This window comes from Notechis scutatus, chromosome 13, assembly GCF_049901735.1.
Source record: "Notechis scutatus isolate UNSWTSFEM ecotype Mainland chromosome 13, rNotScu1.2, whole genome shotgun sequence".
In the NCBI taxonomy this organism is placed as follows: domain Eukaryota; kingdom Metazoa; phylum Chordata; class Lepidosauria; order Squamata; family Elapidae; genus Notechis; species Notechis scutatus.
In genome coordinates this window covers 4,347,843-4,363,829 of record NC_142021.1, presented here as the reverse complement: position 1 = coordinate 4,363,829, position 15,987 = coordinate 4,347,843, and the positions used below count along the sequence as shown (strand labels likewise).

The 15,987-nt window shown below is 46.8% G+C and overlaps 1 protein-coding gene across 1 annotated transcript in view; it reads right to left on the bottom strand.

The window, feature by feature from the left end:
• The window catches only part of DTX1 (deltex E3 ubiquitin ligase 1), a 41,732-nt gene that overhangs the window by 15,760 nt on the left and 9,985 nt on the right, over window positions 1–15,987 (bottom strand). The window contains exon 2 of the mRNA XM_087942782.1: window positions 3,900–4,584. Coding sequence (XP_087798908.1) covers window positions 3,900–4,584 — 685 coding nt within the window. The remainder of the gene's footprint in view (window positions 1–3,899; window positions 4,585–15,987) is intronic.

Sequence of the window (15,987 nt, the reverse complement as noted above, 5' to 3'; positions counted from 1 at the left end):
ATGCTTGTTTTTTTCTTCTTAAATTTGCCTATTATTTTGCAGTTTCCCAAACTACAAATGAGCAGCCAGGTATGTACCAAGATGTGCATTTTTGTTCCAAATTGGATGGTGCCATTTGCAGCATTAAAATACGCCTACCAAAAATGTATTTTTAAAAAACCCCAAAATACCAAAAGCAACTATCATAAAGAACCTGGTCAAAAACTGCATACGTTTGAAGTGCCAAAATGCAACGTATTATCAAAAACTTGCCAAAATATAACTCTCGGGAAAAGCTGGAACAACATGCAAAGTTTCAAGCATGAAAAAAAAATAACCCATGAAGTTATCAAGTATTGTTTTGATGATTAGATAGGATAGATGATAGAAAAAGGAAAATTATGTTTAACCGCAGAGAGTTAGAATTTGTGCTCGTAACTGCTGTAAAGCAGGGGTCCCCAACCGCCGGTCCAGCGGGTACCCGGCCGCTGAACAACCCTTACCGGGCCGCTGGTTGCTGGGCGCCGCCATCTTTTTGGTAAAAAGCGCTTCCGGGTAGAAAGCTCACCGGAAGCGCTGTTTCGTCATAAAAGATGGCGGCGCCAGCGCTTGCGTGAGCTTTTCCGGTAGAAAGCCATTTCTACCCGAAAAAGCTCACCAGAAGCGCTAAGCCCATCTTTTTATGACGAAACAGCGCTCCGGTGACGCCACCGAAGCGCCGTCGCCATCATAAAAGATGGCGGCGCCCAGTTGACGCCGGGTAACCGGGCCGCGGCGCCCAGCTGATGTCGGGAACCGGGCTGCGGCGTCGAAAAGGTTGGGGATCCCTGCTGTAAAGAATTAATGAGTGAGTTCTTTGTATCTTTACTCTTTCTTTTCTATTTTTCTCTCGCTCTTTCCCTCTTTCCTCTTCGACTTCTTAGCATGGTTGAATTGCAGAGTCATCTTTCATTGTTTGCTTTCAGACATTTTATTACCAAACAAGGTAACATGATTAATTAATGTGGTGTTTATATAGATCGAGTTTATATGCAGACCAAGCTAAATCCAAAAATTGTAGGAAATTCCTGGAAGCTTGGCATTCAGGCAAATCAGCTATCAATGGACACACAGAGGTAAGTTTACGCACCATTCAAAATAAAAAGCTAAGAAGGAAGGTAACAAAAAGACCAAACCACATACTCTCCAGCAGCCTATACCCAGATAAGCAGGGATTAACACCAGACAAACAATCAAGAAGAAAACAATATCCTAATCAAATCCCAAGGGGAAAATTACAGTCCCAGCAACATGGGCAGGACAAGATATTGTATATAAACAAGGAGCCAATCTCACACTCAGTAGCACTGCTGATGTTACCTAGTAGGGCAGTGAAATGTCTGCAAACAAATTATTATGTTGAGAAAGCACCAAGTTGGATTTTGAAACATTTACCTACAAGAAAACCCACCAAGCTCAGACAGCACCAAGGATCCTACAGTCCTCCTCTTCCTTCCCACAAACCCCATTCCCTTCTGGCACTGATGATGTTACCTACTTGGCCAATCCTGTGTCTGCAAACAAACACCAAGCTCAGAGCACACCAAGGAGTGGTGGGATTCAAATGGTTTTACCACCGGTTCGGTGGGCATGGCTTGGTGGGCGTGGCTTGGTGGGCATGCTTTGCCTAATGCTGGCACGCAGCTTTCCCCACACCAGCCGAGACTGTTCTGACCCAACCCGGTTACCAGCAAGAAAATCTCACAACAAACGCAGCAACTCAAACCTTCACTGCTTTAATCTACAAATAAACTTCTTTGTAGATAAAAGAGGGCTTGCAGCCAATTAGTCCAAACAGAAAAGCCTTGACAGAATTCTTCAGATAAGCCAGAGTCGCCACACACAATGCTGAGTCCTTAGAAAGCTTTTGCCTTCTGCAAAAGCAAAAACCTTTTGAAACCAGGCTTATAGTCCCTGGAGGGAGGGCCCATTACGTTGCATCCTTACTCCCGAGTCGCCTGTGCTGCTCCAGCTGTTCTCTTCTACGAATCATCCTGTGCTCCCGCGCACTTGGCGCAGGCTCCTCGGGAACCTCCTCATTGCTGCTGCCAGCCCCCACAATCCCTGAAGGCAGCAGTCCACTCCCTGATGGTCCTGGCCCCTCATCTGAGTCCTCGCTCTCCTCCGCCGCCTGCACCTGCTGCCGGCTAACCACAACAGAGACCTGCAGGCCAGGTCTCTGTTGTGGGAGAGAGAGAATAAAGAAGAGAAAAGTGCAGGGGGCATCTGGGAGGGCCCAGTGCACCCACAAGGCTGCTCGAAGGAAAGAGCAGCTGGAGCAGCACGGGAGTAAAGCTGTAAGGTAATGGCCCCTCCCTGAGCAGATAAAAGCCAGCTGAGAATCTGCAGTTCTTTGCAGAAGGCAAAAAAGTTTGATACTCGAGCCTGGTGGACGTTAGGAATATCTTGAGTTGGAACTTTATCTGGTGTTCTTGGCAGCCTTGCAAAAACTTGGCAAGGTTCTTCCTTATTAGTTGGAAGCAGCCTTTTATCGGTGAAGGAACGGGATTCGTAAATGAAGCATTAAAAGGTTGTGCTGATACCTTTGTCTTGTGTTTGCTCTCTGGGTCAGAACAGACCATTTGACCTTTAGTTTTTTAGTTTACTTGATTGTCATTGCACCTCGTACAATGAAATCAAACACCACCTTCAGTGCACATCATGACCATGACCATGAAAATAAACACAAACACACATCCTTCACTTTCCACACATTGAACCGAAAATCCCCGACACTGCACCAACACTGCACTATACAGCAGAATTCAATAGAGTTCCTGCCCTGGGAGAGAAGCTGTTTTTCAGCCTATCTGTCCTTATTTTTATTATTATCATGAACCGTCTGCCAGATGGTAATAGTTCAAAAAAAGGGTTCCCAGGACAAGATGGATCTTTGAGGATGTTTTGAACTTTCTTAAGGCAGCGGGAGCAATAAAGCTCTTCCAAAGAGCAACCAATGCTCTTGTGGGCAATGACGTTAACCCTCTGGAGCGTTGTCCTATCTGCCACAATGCAATTGGCAAACCATACAGAGGTGCAATAAGTTAAGATACTCTCTCTGGTGCAGCGGTAGAAGGACACCAACAGTTTTTCATTCAGTTGTTGTTTCCTGAGAAGCCTCAGGTAATATAATTTCTGCTGGGCCCTTTTGACCAGGGCTGCAATGTGAGCACCCCAGGTCAGGTCCTCTTTTAGGGTAACTGTTCTGTATTCTGTACAGTGGTAGATTTTGTCTTCTGTACAGATAGATAAACTCAACAAAACGTACATACAAAATCTTTATTATTGGTTCATCAGGTATCCTCATAACTCACATTTGTGACAAAGTTCTTCTTTAATGACCAATCCTTTGCATTTCTGTCTTGTAGGTAAAAAGATGGTTATCTCCTATCCTTTTTCTCTCATCTCAAAGCGGTAGAAGTAGAACAGTTACCACGAGTCCGTGAGTTCAGCCAAGAGTGAGGAAACCCCCTCTAACCCCTCAAGGGTCAATTTAGTGACCAATCAGGATTACAGATGTGGTCACGTGACATGGACTACATTTCCCAGGATGCATTCCCTTAAGGGGACAGCTCACAATTGCTACCTAACTATCCAATTCCCATACACTGGCTGGACAGCACAGTAACACCCAGAAACTTAAAACTGGCCACTTGCTCCACTCGGTCTCCATCGATAAGCAAGGGCTGGATGTCTGATCTGTTCCTTCTCTAGTGCACCATCAGCTCCTTGGTCTTATTGGTGTTGAGGACCAAGTTATTGTCTTCACACCACGAAAGCAATTGGTCCACCTCATCTCGTTAGGCAGACTCATCCCCCAACCCCCGGAGATAAGTCCCACCACCTGATGCTTTGAGGAACGCAAGCTCTCCAACACTTACCCAGGTGGGATGGAGGCTCTGCTACTTAGGATGGCCGCCCGCTGTGTCCCAGGTCGGTTCAGATTATTTTGACCCGGAACTTGAGTATTGTTGGGTGCGCTCTGACTTCGGGAGAAGGTGGTGGCAGCTGGCACCCCGTTGGTGGAACGTGACTGTTCCATCTTGGACATCCCTCCTGCTGGCACAGCCCCCAAAGACCACAAGGCCGTCCCGTTGAATGTATTGCTCTGGCGGACTGCCAGCGTCCCGTTGTTATTGCCCGCGTAGACTTTCCGGCGTTGGGAAGCCAAGATGGCGTTGGATGCTGCCCGGGTGCTGTTGACCAGCAGGCACTGCTGACACGAACAAGGGTGGCCAGAGTTGGTCCCCACTGGCCAGGATTGAGACTTGGGGATGGAGCCCATGATGAGCGGGTAGGCTAAATCCATGCGTCGCCGTAGACGGCGCTTCCTCTGGGTCTGGCGGTTCACCTGCGACATGCTGTTGAAGTAGATCAGGTAGCAGAACCCCAAGGAGGAGAGGTCCAACCAGGGGTGCTGCTTCTCGTAGGCGTTCTGGATGGTGATGCAGATGTCCATATCGTAAGGGGTCCAGGAGTTGTTGTCATTCTCCCACTCCCATACCACCCCTTTGCCGGGAGCGGAAGAAGGGTCATAAAAATTCCTCCGGACCGGGCGCATGGTCCCTGCAAGAGAAGGGAGACCGCCAAGTGATATAACACAGATTAACAGAGTCGGAAGGGATCTTGTAGGTCATCTAGTCCAACCCCACCCATCCACCCAAACAGTAGACCCTACACCGTTTCTGACAGATGGCAGTCCAGTCTCTTCTTGAAAGCTTCTGGTGATGGAGCTCCCACAACTTCCGAAGGCAAGCTGTCCCACTGAATACAGAATAACAGATCTGGAAGGGACCTTGGAGGTCATCTAGTCCAACTCACCCACCCCAAACATGAAACCCTACACCATTTCTGACAAAGGGCAGTCCAGTCTCTTCTTGGAAGCCTCCAGGGATGAAGTGCCCACAATTTCCGGAGGCAACTTCTGTTCTTTACAGATTAACAGAGTCGGAAGGGACCTTGTAGGTCATCTAGTCCAAGCCCCCTGCCCAAGCAGGAGACCCTACACCATTTCTCCTTTCAGTTTCTTTTAGGTTAAAAAAAAAAAAAACCACCAGGTTGAGCCTCAGGAAAAAAATTCTTGCAAAATGATTTTCAGTCTATCAGCTAGAATCCCTGTGAACAACGTGTAGTTTTTCAGTAACACAGATTAACAGAGTTGGAAGGGACCTTGTAGGTCATCTAGTCCAACCCCCCCCAAGCAGTTTTGTCCAACGAATTGATCTATTTATCTTCATTTGGATATTCTCTTTCTCAAGTTCACAGCGCAAAAACTGTGGAAGAAAAGATATTTGTTCTCCCTGTCATGAGAGGAGGGAGGGAGGGAGGGAAAGAGAAGGGGAGAAGAGAGGAATTAAGGGAAGGGAATGAGAGGAGGAGGAGGAGGGGAGGAAGCAGGGAAGGGAAGGAAGAAGAGAAGGGAAGGGAAGTTCTCCCTCAGTGACCTCTGATGGAATCTGCTGAGGGTTGAAAAGCACAAAACGGAAAGTGATCAACAGAAAAGTGACATCAGCAAGAATATCTGAACAGAAGCTACCTTCCCTCCGTCCCTCCCTCCATTGACTGCGTGGAAACATCCACAGGAAAGCTGGCATTTATTCTACCTGACAAGGCACGGCAAGGTAGAACAATGGCCGGGCTGACCGGTTGGCGTGGCCAGAGGGCAAAGTCCTGAGACTAACCAAACTCTGCTCCAAACTGGCTTGGCGGTTGAAACCAAGGGAGGAACCTGGTGTGGATGGAAAGATACCCAGAACGAGGAATGCTTGTTGTAGCAACACCCAAGCAGCGTTCGGAGGCCGCAGGCAGACGGGTGTGCTTTGGAAACGTGAAAAGATGGGTGGGGCAAACCCAATTTTGCCCAAATAGTCCCTGATCCTTAGGTGAGCAAAGTTGGAGGCTTAACACCCAGTATAGGATTTATTATAATCGTGGTTTGTTTTGAAAAAAAAAAAATAGGGCACCTGGGTAGAAACTGGGAGACTGGGAACGCTAGTCCTGGCTTAGCCATGAAATTTGGCTGGATGACTTTGGGCCAATCACTAGGAGACGGTGAGTTCTAGTCCTGCCTTTGCCATGACAGCCAGCTGGATAGCTTTGGGCCAATCACTAGGAGACCGTGAGTTCTAGTCCCACCTTAAAAGCCGACCAGGTGACTTTCGGCTCCTCTCTATCATCCCAACTCAACCTCCAGGATTGTTGTTGTTGTGGGGAAAAATTGGCAAAGGAAAGTGTGTTGCATATGTTCACCCCATCAATTTATTTGCAAATAGAATAAAGGCAGGATTGCAAACAAATTGGTGGTTTCTCTCTCTATTCTTGTAGGCCTGGCGCAATCCCTCCATGGCTTAGGATGCACCCTGCTCTGTGAGGAACACAATGCGCACACACAGAGGGAGACACACAGACACACAAACACTTTCTGCACGACCTCCCCTCCCCTCCCAGGGTTTGCTGAGGCAGCCCTCGACACAGTCCATGCATGCAATCAATAATGATGTTTGAAGTGTTACGTTAACTATGCATCCCTCCCCAGGGGCTCGTAAAACTAAACAGCAGTACGCCAGCAGTTTCCATGGCGTTTGCTTTCAGCCAACATGGTTTGGCAAGCGGCCTGCTGCTATCGCTTGCAGCCCTCTCCAGCAGCAAGATCCCAGGGAGATATTGAGGGGGGAGGGAGAAGCTATCAAGAAGGCAGGGGAGGGGGCTGGATCTAGGTTGCAAGGGGGCACACAGAGACTCTGCAGATAAAGGCTGGACAAGTTTCAGTGGGCTTTTAGCACACCTACTTTAGCACACCAACAATAAGGCATTAAGAGTCGTTAACCTAATCCTACGTAGCTTTTTCTCTGGTAATATCACACTACTAACTAGGGGCATACAAAACATTGGCTAGACCAATACTTGAATGCAGCTCATCAGTCTGGAACCCACATTATGTATCTGATATTAACACAGTTGAGAAAGTCCAGAAATATTTCACAAGAAGAGTTCTCCACTCCTCTACTCGTTGCAGACACCAGACTAAAAATTCTAGACCTAGAAAAGCTAGAACTACGCCGCCTTAGGTCCGATCTAAGTATGGTATATAAAATCATACATTGCAATGTCCTACCTGTCAATGAATACTTCAGCTTCAACCATAACAACACAAGAGCACACAATAGATACAAACTCAAGGTAAACCGCACCAAACTTGATTGCAGGAAATACGCCTTCAGCAACAGAGTGGTCAATGTCTGGAATACTCTACCTGACTCTGGGGTTTCTTCCCCAAACCCCAAAAACTTTAACCTTAGACTGTCTACTGTTGACCTCACCCCTTTCCTAAGAGGTCTGTGGGGGGCATGCATAAGCGCACCAACGTGCCTACCGTCCCTGTTCTATTAATTTTTTTTAATTTTTCTTATATGTATCCATTTCATGTATTCATAACTATGTTTATATTTATACCTATTATCTTGTAAGCGATTGACAAATCAAATAAATAAATAAAAATAAATAAATGTTGGCACCCTAGGAAGAGTGCACAGAAGAGCAACGAAGATAATGTGGCTGAAATGTATGAAGAACGGTTGCAGGAATTGGGGATGTCTAGATTAATGAAAAGGACTGGGGGTGATACGATTCCAGTATTTGAGGGGCTGCCCCAAAGAAGAGGGAGTCAAGCTATTCTCCAAAGCAGCTGAAGACAGGACAAGAAGCAAAGGATGGAAGCTAATCAAGGAGAGAAGCAACTTGCCTTCAAAAGTTGTCGGTGCTCCATCACTGGAGATCTTCAAGAAAAGACTGGACAATCACTTGTCTGAAATGGTATAGAATGTCTCCTGCTTGAGCAGGGGGCTGGACTAGAAGACCTCTGAGATTCCCGTCCAACTTTTTTACTCTGTGTTCTATGTTCTCATTGTCCTCCCCCGACATCATTAAAAAGAAGTATTTGTTTTAATTTCCTATGATATCATTTCGACTCCACCCAAGTGGCTTCCTGATATGTTCTAACCTTTCCATCGAAAAGGATGATCTGCTCAGCAATTTTGCATGATTATTTTCTCTCTCTCTCTCTCTCTCTCGCTTGTGCAATCCGACCTACAATGAAGACCGCAAGCTTGACCAAATGTAGTTCAAACATTAAAATCTGGGATTTTTAAAATCTTTCATCCGGCTGTTTTTCCGTCCTTCTTTCTTTCGTTGTAATTCATTCAAGCCGTGCGGCGTTTCGGGGGAATGAAAATGGCTTTCAACACCACGGTCTGTGTTTCTCTCTGATTGAGATGTTAAATGGGACATAACAGATAACAGATAATCAGAGTTGGAAGGGAGCTTGTAGGTCATCTAGTCCAACCCCCCGCCCAAGCGAGAAACCCTACACCATTTGTAACAAATGGCAGTCCAATCTCTTCTTGAAGGTCTCAAGTGGTGATGCTCCCACAACTTCCGAGGGCAACTTCTGTTCCATCAGTTGATTGTTCTCACTGCCAGAAAGTTTCTCCTTATTTCCAGGTTGAATCTCTCCTTTTTGAGTTTCCATCCATTATTCCTTGTCTGGCCCTCAGGTGCTTTGGAAAATAGCTTGACCCCCTTCCTCCTCTCTGGGGCAGCCCCTCAAATATTGGAAGGCTGCTATCCTGTCTCCCCTGGTCCTTCTCTTCATTAGACTAACCAAACCCAGTTCCTGTAACTGTTCATCATATGTTTTAGCCTCCACTCCCTTAATCATCCTGGTTGCTCTTCTCTGTAGTTTTTCTAGAGCATCAACATCTTTTTTATAGTGCGGTGGCCAAAACTGGATGCAGTACTCTAGGTGTGGTCTTACTAAGGCTTCATAGAGTGGTATTAGTACCTCCCTTGATACTAATACTAGTTTCATCCAGTCTATTATATGTGACCTTTTGGTGTGATCCTTTTCAACTAGGAATCTGCAGAAAACTTCATTAACAATCTGATCAGCCCTGGATTTTGAATGCATTATTCTCCTGGCTTCTTTGGAAATGGCCTTGAAGAAAAAAAAAAAACTCAGCCCATGGCTGCCCCACAGATATTTATTTCATGGACTGCTCTATCTAGCCGAAGAAAAAAACCCTTGTAATAGAAAGCAAATAGACTAGGTTTTTTCATTAACAGATGGTCCTTGACTTGATGACTTTTCATTGAGTGACTGTTTGAAGTTTAAAAACAGTCCTGAAAAAAGGGACTTTTTAGGGATATTTTTCATACAGACGACTGTTGCAGCTTTCTCCATGGGTCATGGGATCAAAATTCAGAGGCTCCCTTCTAGCACTGATCATGTTACCTAGTTGGGTAATGAAACGTCTGCAAGAAACCCACCAAGCTCGGAGAGCACTAAGGCCCCACAGCCGCCCTCCTCCTCCTCCTCCTCCTCCTCCTCCTCCTCCTCCTCCTCCTCCTCCTCCTCCTCCTCCTCATCATCATCCTCCTCCTCATCCTCCTCCTCCACAAACCCCACTCCCTTCTAGCACTGATAATGTTACCTAGTTGGGTAATGAAACGTCTGCAAGAAACCCACCAAGCTCGGAGAGCACTAAGGCCCCACAGCCGCCCTCCTCCTCCTCCTCCTCCTCCTCTCCACAAACCCCACTCCCTTCTAGCACTGATAATGTTACCTAGTATGGTAATGAAACGTCTGCCAGAAACTCACCAAGGGGAGCACCAAGGACCTCACCATTCAACCCTGAGCTACCAATATCCTCTTTTATTATTGGTGCAACGTGTTTCCTTGTGGTTTGACCCAAGTCACTCCTTTTCCCAGGCCCGCATGACACCACAGACCATAAAACAAAGGGTTGAAGAAGTTCCACAACATGCAAACATTAATCAATTGTGGTTGTTGACTCCGGGTGTGCTCCAAACACGTCCCGTAATTTCCAAGCTACCTCTTTAATCATGAGCTCTTCCCTCCACCCAAGCAGTTTGGGCTATTATTAAATTAATAACTCAGCAAGCCAAAGTCTCGTCAACCCGATGTTGACTGTATTTGGAGACAGGGTGATAAAAAAAAAAAAATTGTGGTCTTTCTTCGATTCCAGGAGAGACAAGAGCAAAAATCCCATCAGGGAAAACTGGGGAGCTGGTCTGAATCAGCGAGAGATATCAATTCTTGAATCGATCCCCTGCTGGGGGAAGAGCTCAAAGATTGCTTCAAGCCAGATCACCACGGAAAAATCTATCCGTGGTCGCTGCACATCCACGGTGACTTGATGTCACATAATCTGTCAGTGGATCAATGAGAGCGATCCACATCTCTCCGTTGGCCATAGGCTGTTTGCTTTGCTTGGGTTCATCTCACAGGCTAAATTTTGCATGAGCCCAAACTATGATTTACTGAATGAATCCAACTGCCCAGTGTCAGCTTTGGAAGCCATATTTTACTCAGAAGCTTTGAAGCTGACACATTTAGTGAATGGGAATTTGGAAGGGGTGCATTTCATAGAGAGGTGGAAGATTAGACACAACAACATTCTTTTCTCAGAGAGTCAAGGACAAGTGACCCTGCACCTGGAGAGGAGTGTTTGGAGGGATGTCTCAGTTGGGACAATGGTGGATTGGGCCATGTGATGGACTGGTGGGTGCAGAGGATGGGTTTTGAATTTTCAATTGGGAAAGGGGAAACCCGGAACTCTCCGATTCTCCGATTCCCAGATGTGCCAGTATGACTTCTTCAATAAATCCTTACTTGGATTAACTTTGTCTCTGAGTGCCAAATGAAATGGGGAGTTTCGTTGGAATGCTGACACCCAAATTCAAACACCACATGGACAATGAAGTTGGAGACCGCATTCATATCAGAGGTGGTATTCAGCCGGTTCTGACCAGTTCTGGAGAACCGGTAGTGGAAATTTTGAGTAGTTTGGAGAATCGGCCAATACAGCCTCTGATTGTCCCTATCCCCATCTATTCTCTGCCTCCCACTGAGTCCCAGCTGATCGGCTGGGTCTTCTTTGGTTGCCGTGCACAGGAGAACGGAGCTGGAAAGCAGGTTAGTGGTGTGCAGAGGTGGTATTCAGCAGGTTCTGACAGGTTCTGGAGAACCGGTCGTGGAAATTTTGAGTAGTTCAGAGAACTGGCAAATCCCACCTCTGACTGGCCCTGCCAACCCCATCTATTCTTTGCCTCCCATTGAGTCCCAGCTGTTCGGCTGCATCTTCTTTGGTTGTCCTGCACAGGAGAAGGGAGCTGGAAAGCAGGCTAGTGGGGTGGGGAGGGATTTGGGAATGGGGATTTTGCAGTATCCTTCCCCTGCCATGCCCATCAAGCCACACCCACCAAGCCACGCCCACGGAACCAGTAAAATTTTTGAATCCCACCACTGATTCATATCACATCATAGCTGTGATAAGCTGATTTCACTTCCTTATAAGTCAGAATGATGAAAGGGGAGACAGAACCTAACTCTTCCCTCCCCATCTCCTTTTACTCATTGAGAAACCAGGGAGGGTTTCTTCTGAACCTTTTTTTCACCCCACCAACTACAGGCAAGTCCTCGACTTACAGCGGTTGGTTTTGTAACCATTCGATGTTCCAACCGCCCTGAAAAAGGTGACCTGCTTTCCACCTGCTTAATGACCATTGTAGCATCCCTATTTTCACGTGATCAACATCCAGGCGCTTGGCAACTGGGTCGTATTTATGACGGTTTTGCAATCTTCTGACGAGCAAAAATCCAGATTTGCTTAACAACCGTGTTGCTAACGGAACCAGGGCGGTGATTCACTTCACAACGGGGGCAAGAAAAGTCGCAAAAGAGGGCGAAACGCACTCAACCAACGTTTCCCTTAGCAAGATAAATTTTGGGGCTCAGTGATGGTCGTAACTCGAGGGCTTCCCGTACGAACTCTTATCTATCCATTTCCTTGACGGTGTCTCTTCTGCCTGGTCTCCCAAAATCATTCCCACGTTACAGCCATCTTCTTTACAGCTGGAGAAACTAGGGAGGGTGCCTTCTGAACCTTTTATCCCTCCCATCAACCAGCTCTGGGGGCTAAGCAGGCTGTTATCTGTCCATTCCCTTAGCGCAGGAGTCGGCAACCCACGGCTCTGGAGCCGCATGTGGCTCTTACCATCCCTCTGCTGAGGCTCCCTGTTGCCAGTCGGCTCCACAATGGATAGGGCTTTAGGTTAGGACAGGTAGGGGAAAGAGGACGCCGCGCTAGGAGGAGACTCTATGATGGGGGAAACCGGACTTCCGGTCAGCAGAGGAAAAAGGATGCCACGCTAGGAGGAGACTCTATGGTGGGGGAACCAGACTTTCAGTTGGCTCCAGAACTGAATGGGGGGGCGGGGGGCTTCCGGTTAGGACCTTTGTTGCTCTTTGAGTGTTTAAGATTGCCGACCTCTGACTTAGCAGCTTCTTTTCGTCCCCATCTCCCAAGGTCTTCCTCACATGCCGTTGCAAACTCTGAGCATCAGCAACTGGCTGGTGGAGAAACTCAATCCCATATTTTAGGACTGTGACCACTTTGATCCCATCTCACACAACTGCCCCCTCTTCCTGCCTTGGCACTGTTGTCGGTCTTTGACGCAACCTAGAAGAAAGAATTCCACATGCAACCCTCCTCCACACACACACACACACACACACACACACACACACACAAAACAGGGTTTTCTCCCCCACTCCTCACCTCATCTCTGTTTGTCCAGGCTGGTTAATTGCTGTAATTATGGCTATTAATCAACTGCCTTCTAAGCAGCCTAGCAAGAAAGCAGAAGATTGAATTAGACATCTACTTTTTGCTGAATCGGCTCCTTTCCTTCTCCGGGAGGAAGAATGCCTAGGGAAGCTGACAGCTGGGAGTAATCCCAGGTTGCCTCATTCAACCTCCTCCTCCTCCTCCTTCCGTGCAAAGGCTGCTCAGCTGCAGCGTTTCAACCCGAATTGGCCGGATCGGATAGGAAGGGTCTGTTGCAAGCAATTATATAAGAGATGCTCGCCTTCACAGCTGGGTGACAGGGCGTCAACGGTTTGCAGAAAAAGCAAGAAATCGCTGCTTTTCCTACTTCGGGTGGGTCACAAATGTATAGTAGGAGATGGCCAGGCTAGGCCCGAGGCAGGGAGGGGGCAGCAAGCGTATCATCAGCCTGGAGTCCTTGCGTGCCCACAAGAGATCGAAGTCCGGCCCTTCCTTGACTCTTATGCCAGTTTACTTGGACCATAAGTAGTTCAGAACCTTGTAGAGAGGGTTAGCATGCAATATACTGAGCAGCGTGGTGGCCTAGGGGTGAAGGCGCTCGCCTCCCACTCGGAAGGTGGAGAGTTCAAGCCCAGGTAGCGGCAGATGTTTCCTTTCCTCGGGTGCAAAGAGAAAATATTTGCTGTGAACTCCACATAGGTGTTAGGAAGGGCATCCGGCCAGTAAAGGCTCAGCTCTATCCAGTCCCCATGACTCTACCCTGAATTTATTTGAACTGCCATGATTCCTGTTTTCCTGCGGTTGACAAGAATCTCCCCTTCTCACTCTCTTACTCTCTCTCCCTTCCTTTCCTTCCTTCCTTCCCCTCTCTCCCCTTTTCCTTCCTTCCTCCCTTCTTCCTTTCTTGCGTTCTCTCCCTTATTCCTTCTTTCCTTCTTCTCCTCTTCCCCTTCTTTCTCCTTCCCTCCCTCCCTTTTCCTCCCTCCCTTCCTTTTCCCCCTCCCTCCCTCTTTCTTTTTTTTCCTTCCTTCCTTTTCCTCCCTCCCTCCCTCTTTCTTTTCTTCCTTCCTTTTCCTCCCTCCCTTTTCTTTCCTTCCTTCCTTCCTCTCCTCCCTTTTCTTTCTTCCTTCCTTCCTTTTTTCTCTCCCTCCCTCTTTTCTTCCTTTCTTCCTTCCTTTTCCTCCCTTCCTTTTTCTTTCTTCCTCCCTTCCTTTTCCTTTCTCCCTTTTTCTTTTCTTCCTTCCTTCCTTTCCTCCCTCCCTCCCGCTTTCTTTTCTTCCTTCCTTCCTTTCCCTCCCTCCTTCCTTCTTTCTTTCTTTTTCTTCCTTCCTTTCTTTCCTTCCTTCCTTCCTCTTCCTCCCCCCCTCCCCTTTCTCATTGGCTCCAGCTCAGGAGGAAGATAGAAAAGTTCCTTCCGTTGTGACAAAGCCCTCGGCCACCTGCGTGGGGGTGACCCAGGAATCTCATCCAAGCACCAGGCAAGCATGCCAACGTCTCCTGCAGTATTGGCTCAGGGAGCAATGCACCATTTGGATGGTTGCTGGATGTCTCCATGCACCAGATCCCAACAGCAGGCTGGCGGCCTCACAAAAACAGAAGTGACTAGATCTCCCCTCCCTTCCTCCTTCCCTCCCTCTCCTTCCTGCATAGATCCCATTGGAAGGGTGACGCTGGCATTCACATACCAAATCTGGTTTCTGAATTGGCCCTTTTGCCTCAGGCACAGAATCAACATCTAAGCTTGTGGGGCAGGAAGGTAGACTTAAACCAGAGAAAATACTAAGCAGAAAAACCAAGATTAACACTTGCCAAGGTTAGGGCCAATGCTTGTGTGAACGCAGTCTGGGAATGACAAACTACTAGGCAAATTAAAATATTCTTCTGATTTGTTTTAGTTATTTAGATATATCTCTAGCTATCTCCATCCATCCATCCATCCATCCATCCATCCATCCATCCATCCATCCATCCATGATGTTATATTATTTTATACAAAGAGAGAAGAGGAAGGAGAAAAATAGATCCATCCCTTTTCACCCTTTTGAATTAGAATTATTTGTACTTCATGTGTATTATTTCAGTCTTTGTTCTGTACTTACAGCAAGTCAAACAATACAACGTTTGCAAAAGTTAATATCCAATGATTGCTATAGCTCAACTCGCTAGTTTGACTTTTTTTTGTAATAGCTCCAACTATTATTGTGTATAGCACAGTTGTTTATTTTCACTGTTCACTATATTTGAATATAAACCAGAATATACCTCCACACACACACACACACACACACACAGAGAGAGAGAGAATGAGAATCTGTGTGTGTGTGTGTGTGTGTGTGTGTGTGTGTGTGTGTGTTGTAAACCATGGTGTCTGGCTTAAATTGATGACAATCCAGCCACTAAAGTTTATTTAAGAAACCGTGGTTTAGGCTGATGTGTAAAATCCCAGTGAAGTCAAAGATGAATGCTCTTGAAACGGTTGCAGCCAGAAGTTTCAAACAATGCAGGTTGTAAACTAATGCTGTTTAAGCGAAAGAAAGAAAGAAAGAAAGAAAGAAAGAAAGAAAGAAAGAAAGAAAGAAAGAAAGAGCCAGTAAACCAAGTTTGGTAGGTTACTTACCATGTAAATAAATAAAGCTCTAGTCTAGGAAGTCACAGAGGCCAAATGCTTGACTAGAAGGCAGAATAGCAGAGTTGGAAGGGAACTTGGAGGTCCTCTAGTCCAGCCCGCTGCTCAAGCCGGAGACTTTATATCATTCCAGACAAATGGTTGTGTAATCTCTTCTTAAAAGCCTCCAGGGATGGAGCACCCACAACTTCTGGTGGCAATCTGTTCCACCAATTAATTGTTCTTAATGTCAGGAAATTTCTGCTTAGTTCTAGGTTGCTTCTCTCCTTGATTACTTTCCATCCGTTGCTTTTTGTCCTGCCTTCTGGTGCTTTGGAGAATAGCTTGACTGCCTCTTCTTTGGGTCAGCCCCTGAGATATTGGAACACTGCTATCATGTCTCCCCTAGTCCTTCTTTTCATTAAACCAGGCATACCCAGTTCCTGCAACTGTTCTTCCTATGTTTTAGCCTAATCATCTTTTGTTTGTCCAGGGGAGACAGGATAGCAGTCTTCCAATATTTGAGGGGCTGCCACAGAGAGGAGGAAGGGGGTCAAGCTATTTCCCAAAGCACCCAAAGAGCCAGACAAGGAATAACGGATGGAAACTGACCAAGGAGAGATTCAACCTGGAAATAAGTAGAAACTTTCTGACAGTGAGAACAATCAACCCATGGAACAGAAGTTGCCCTTGGAAATTGTGGGAGCTTCATCACTG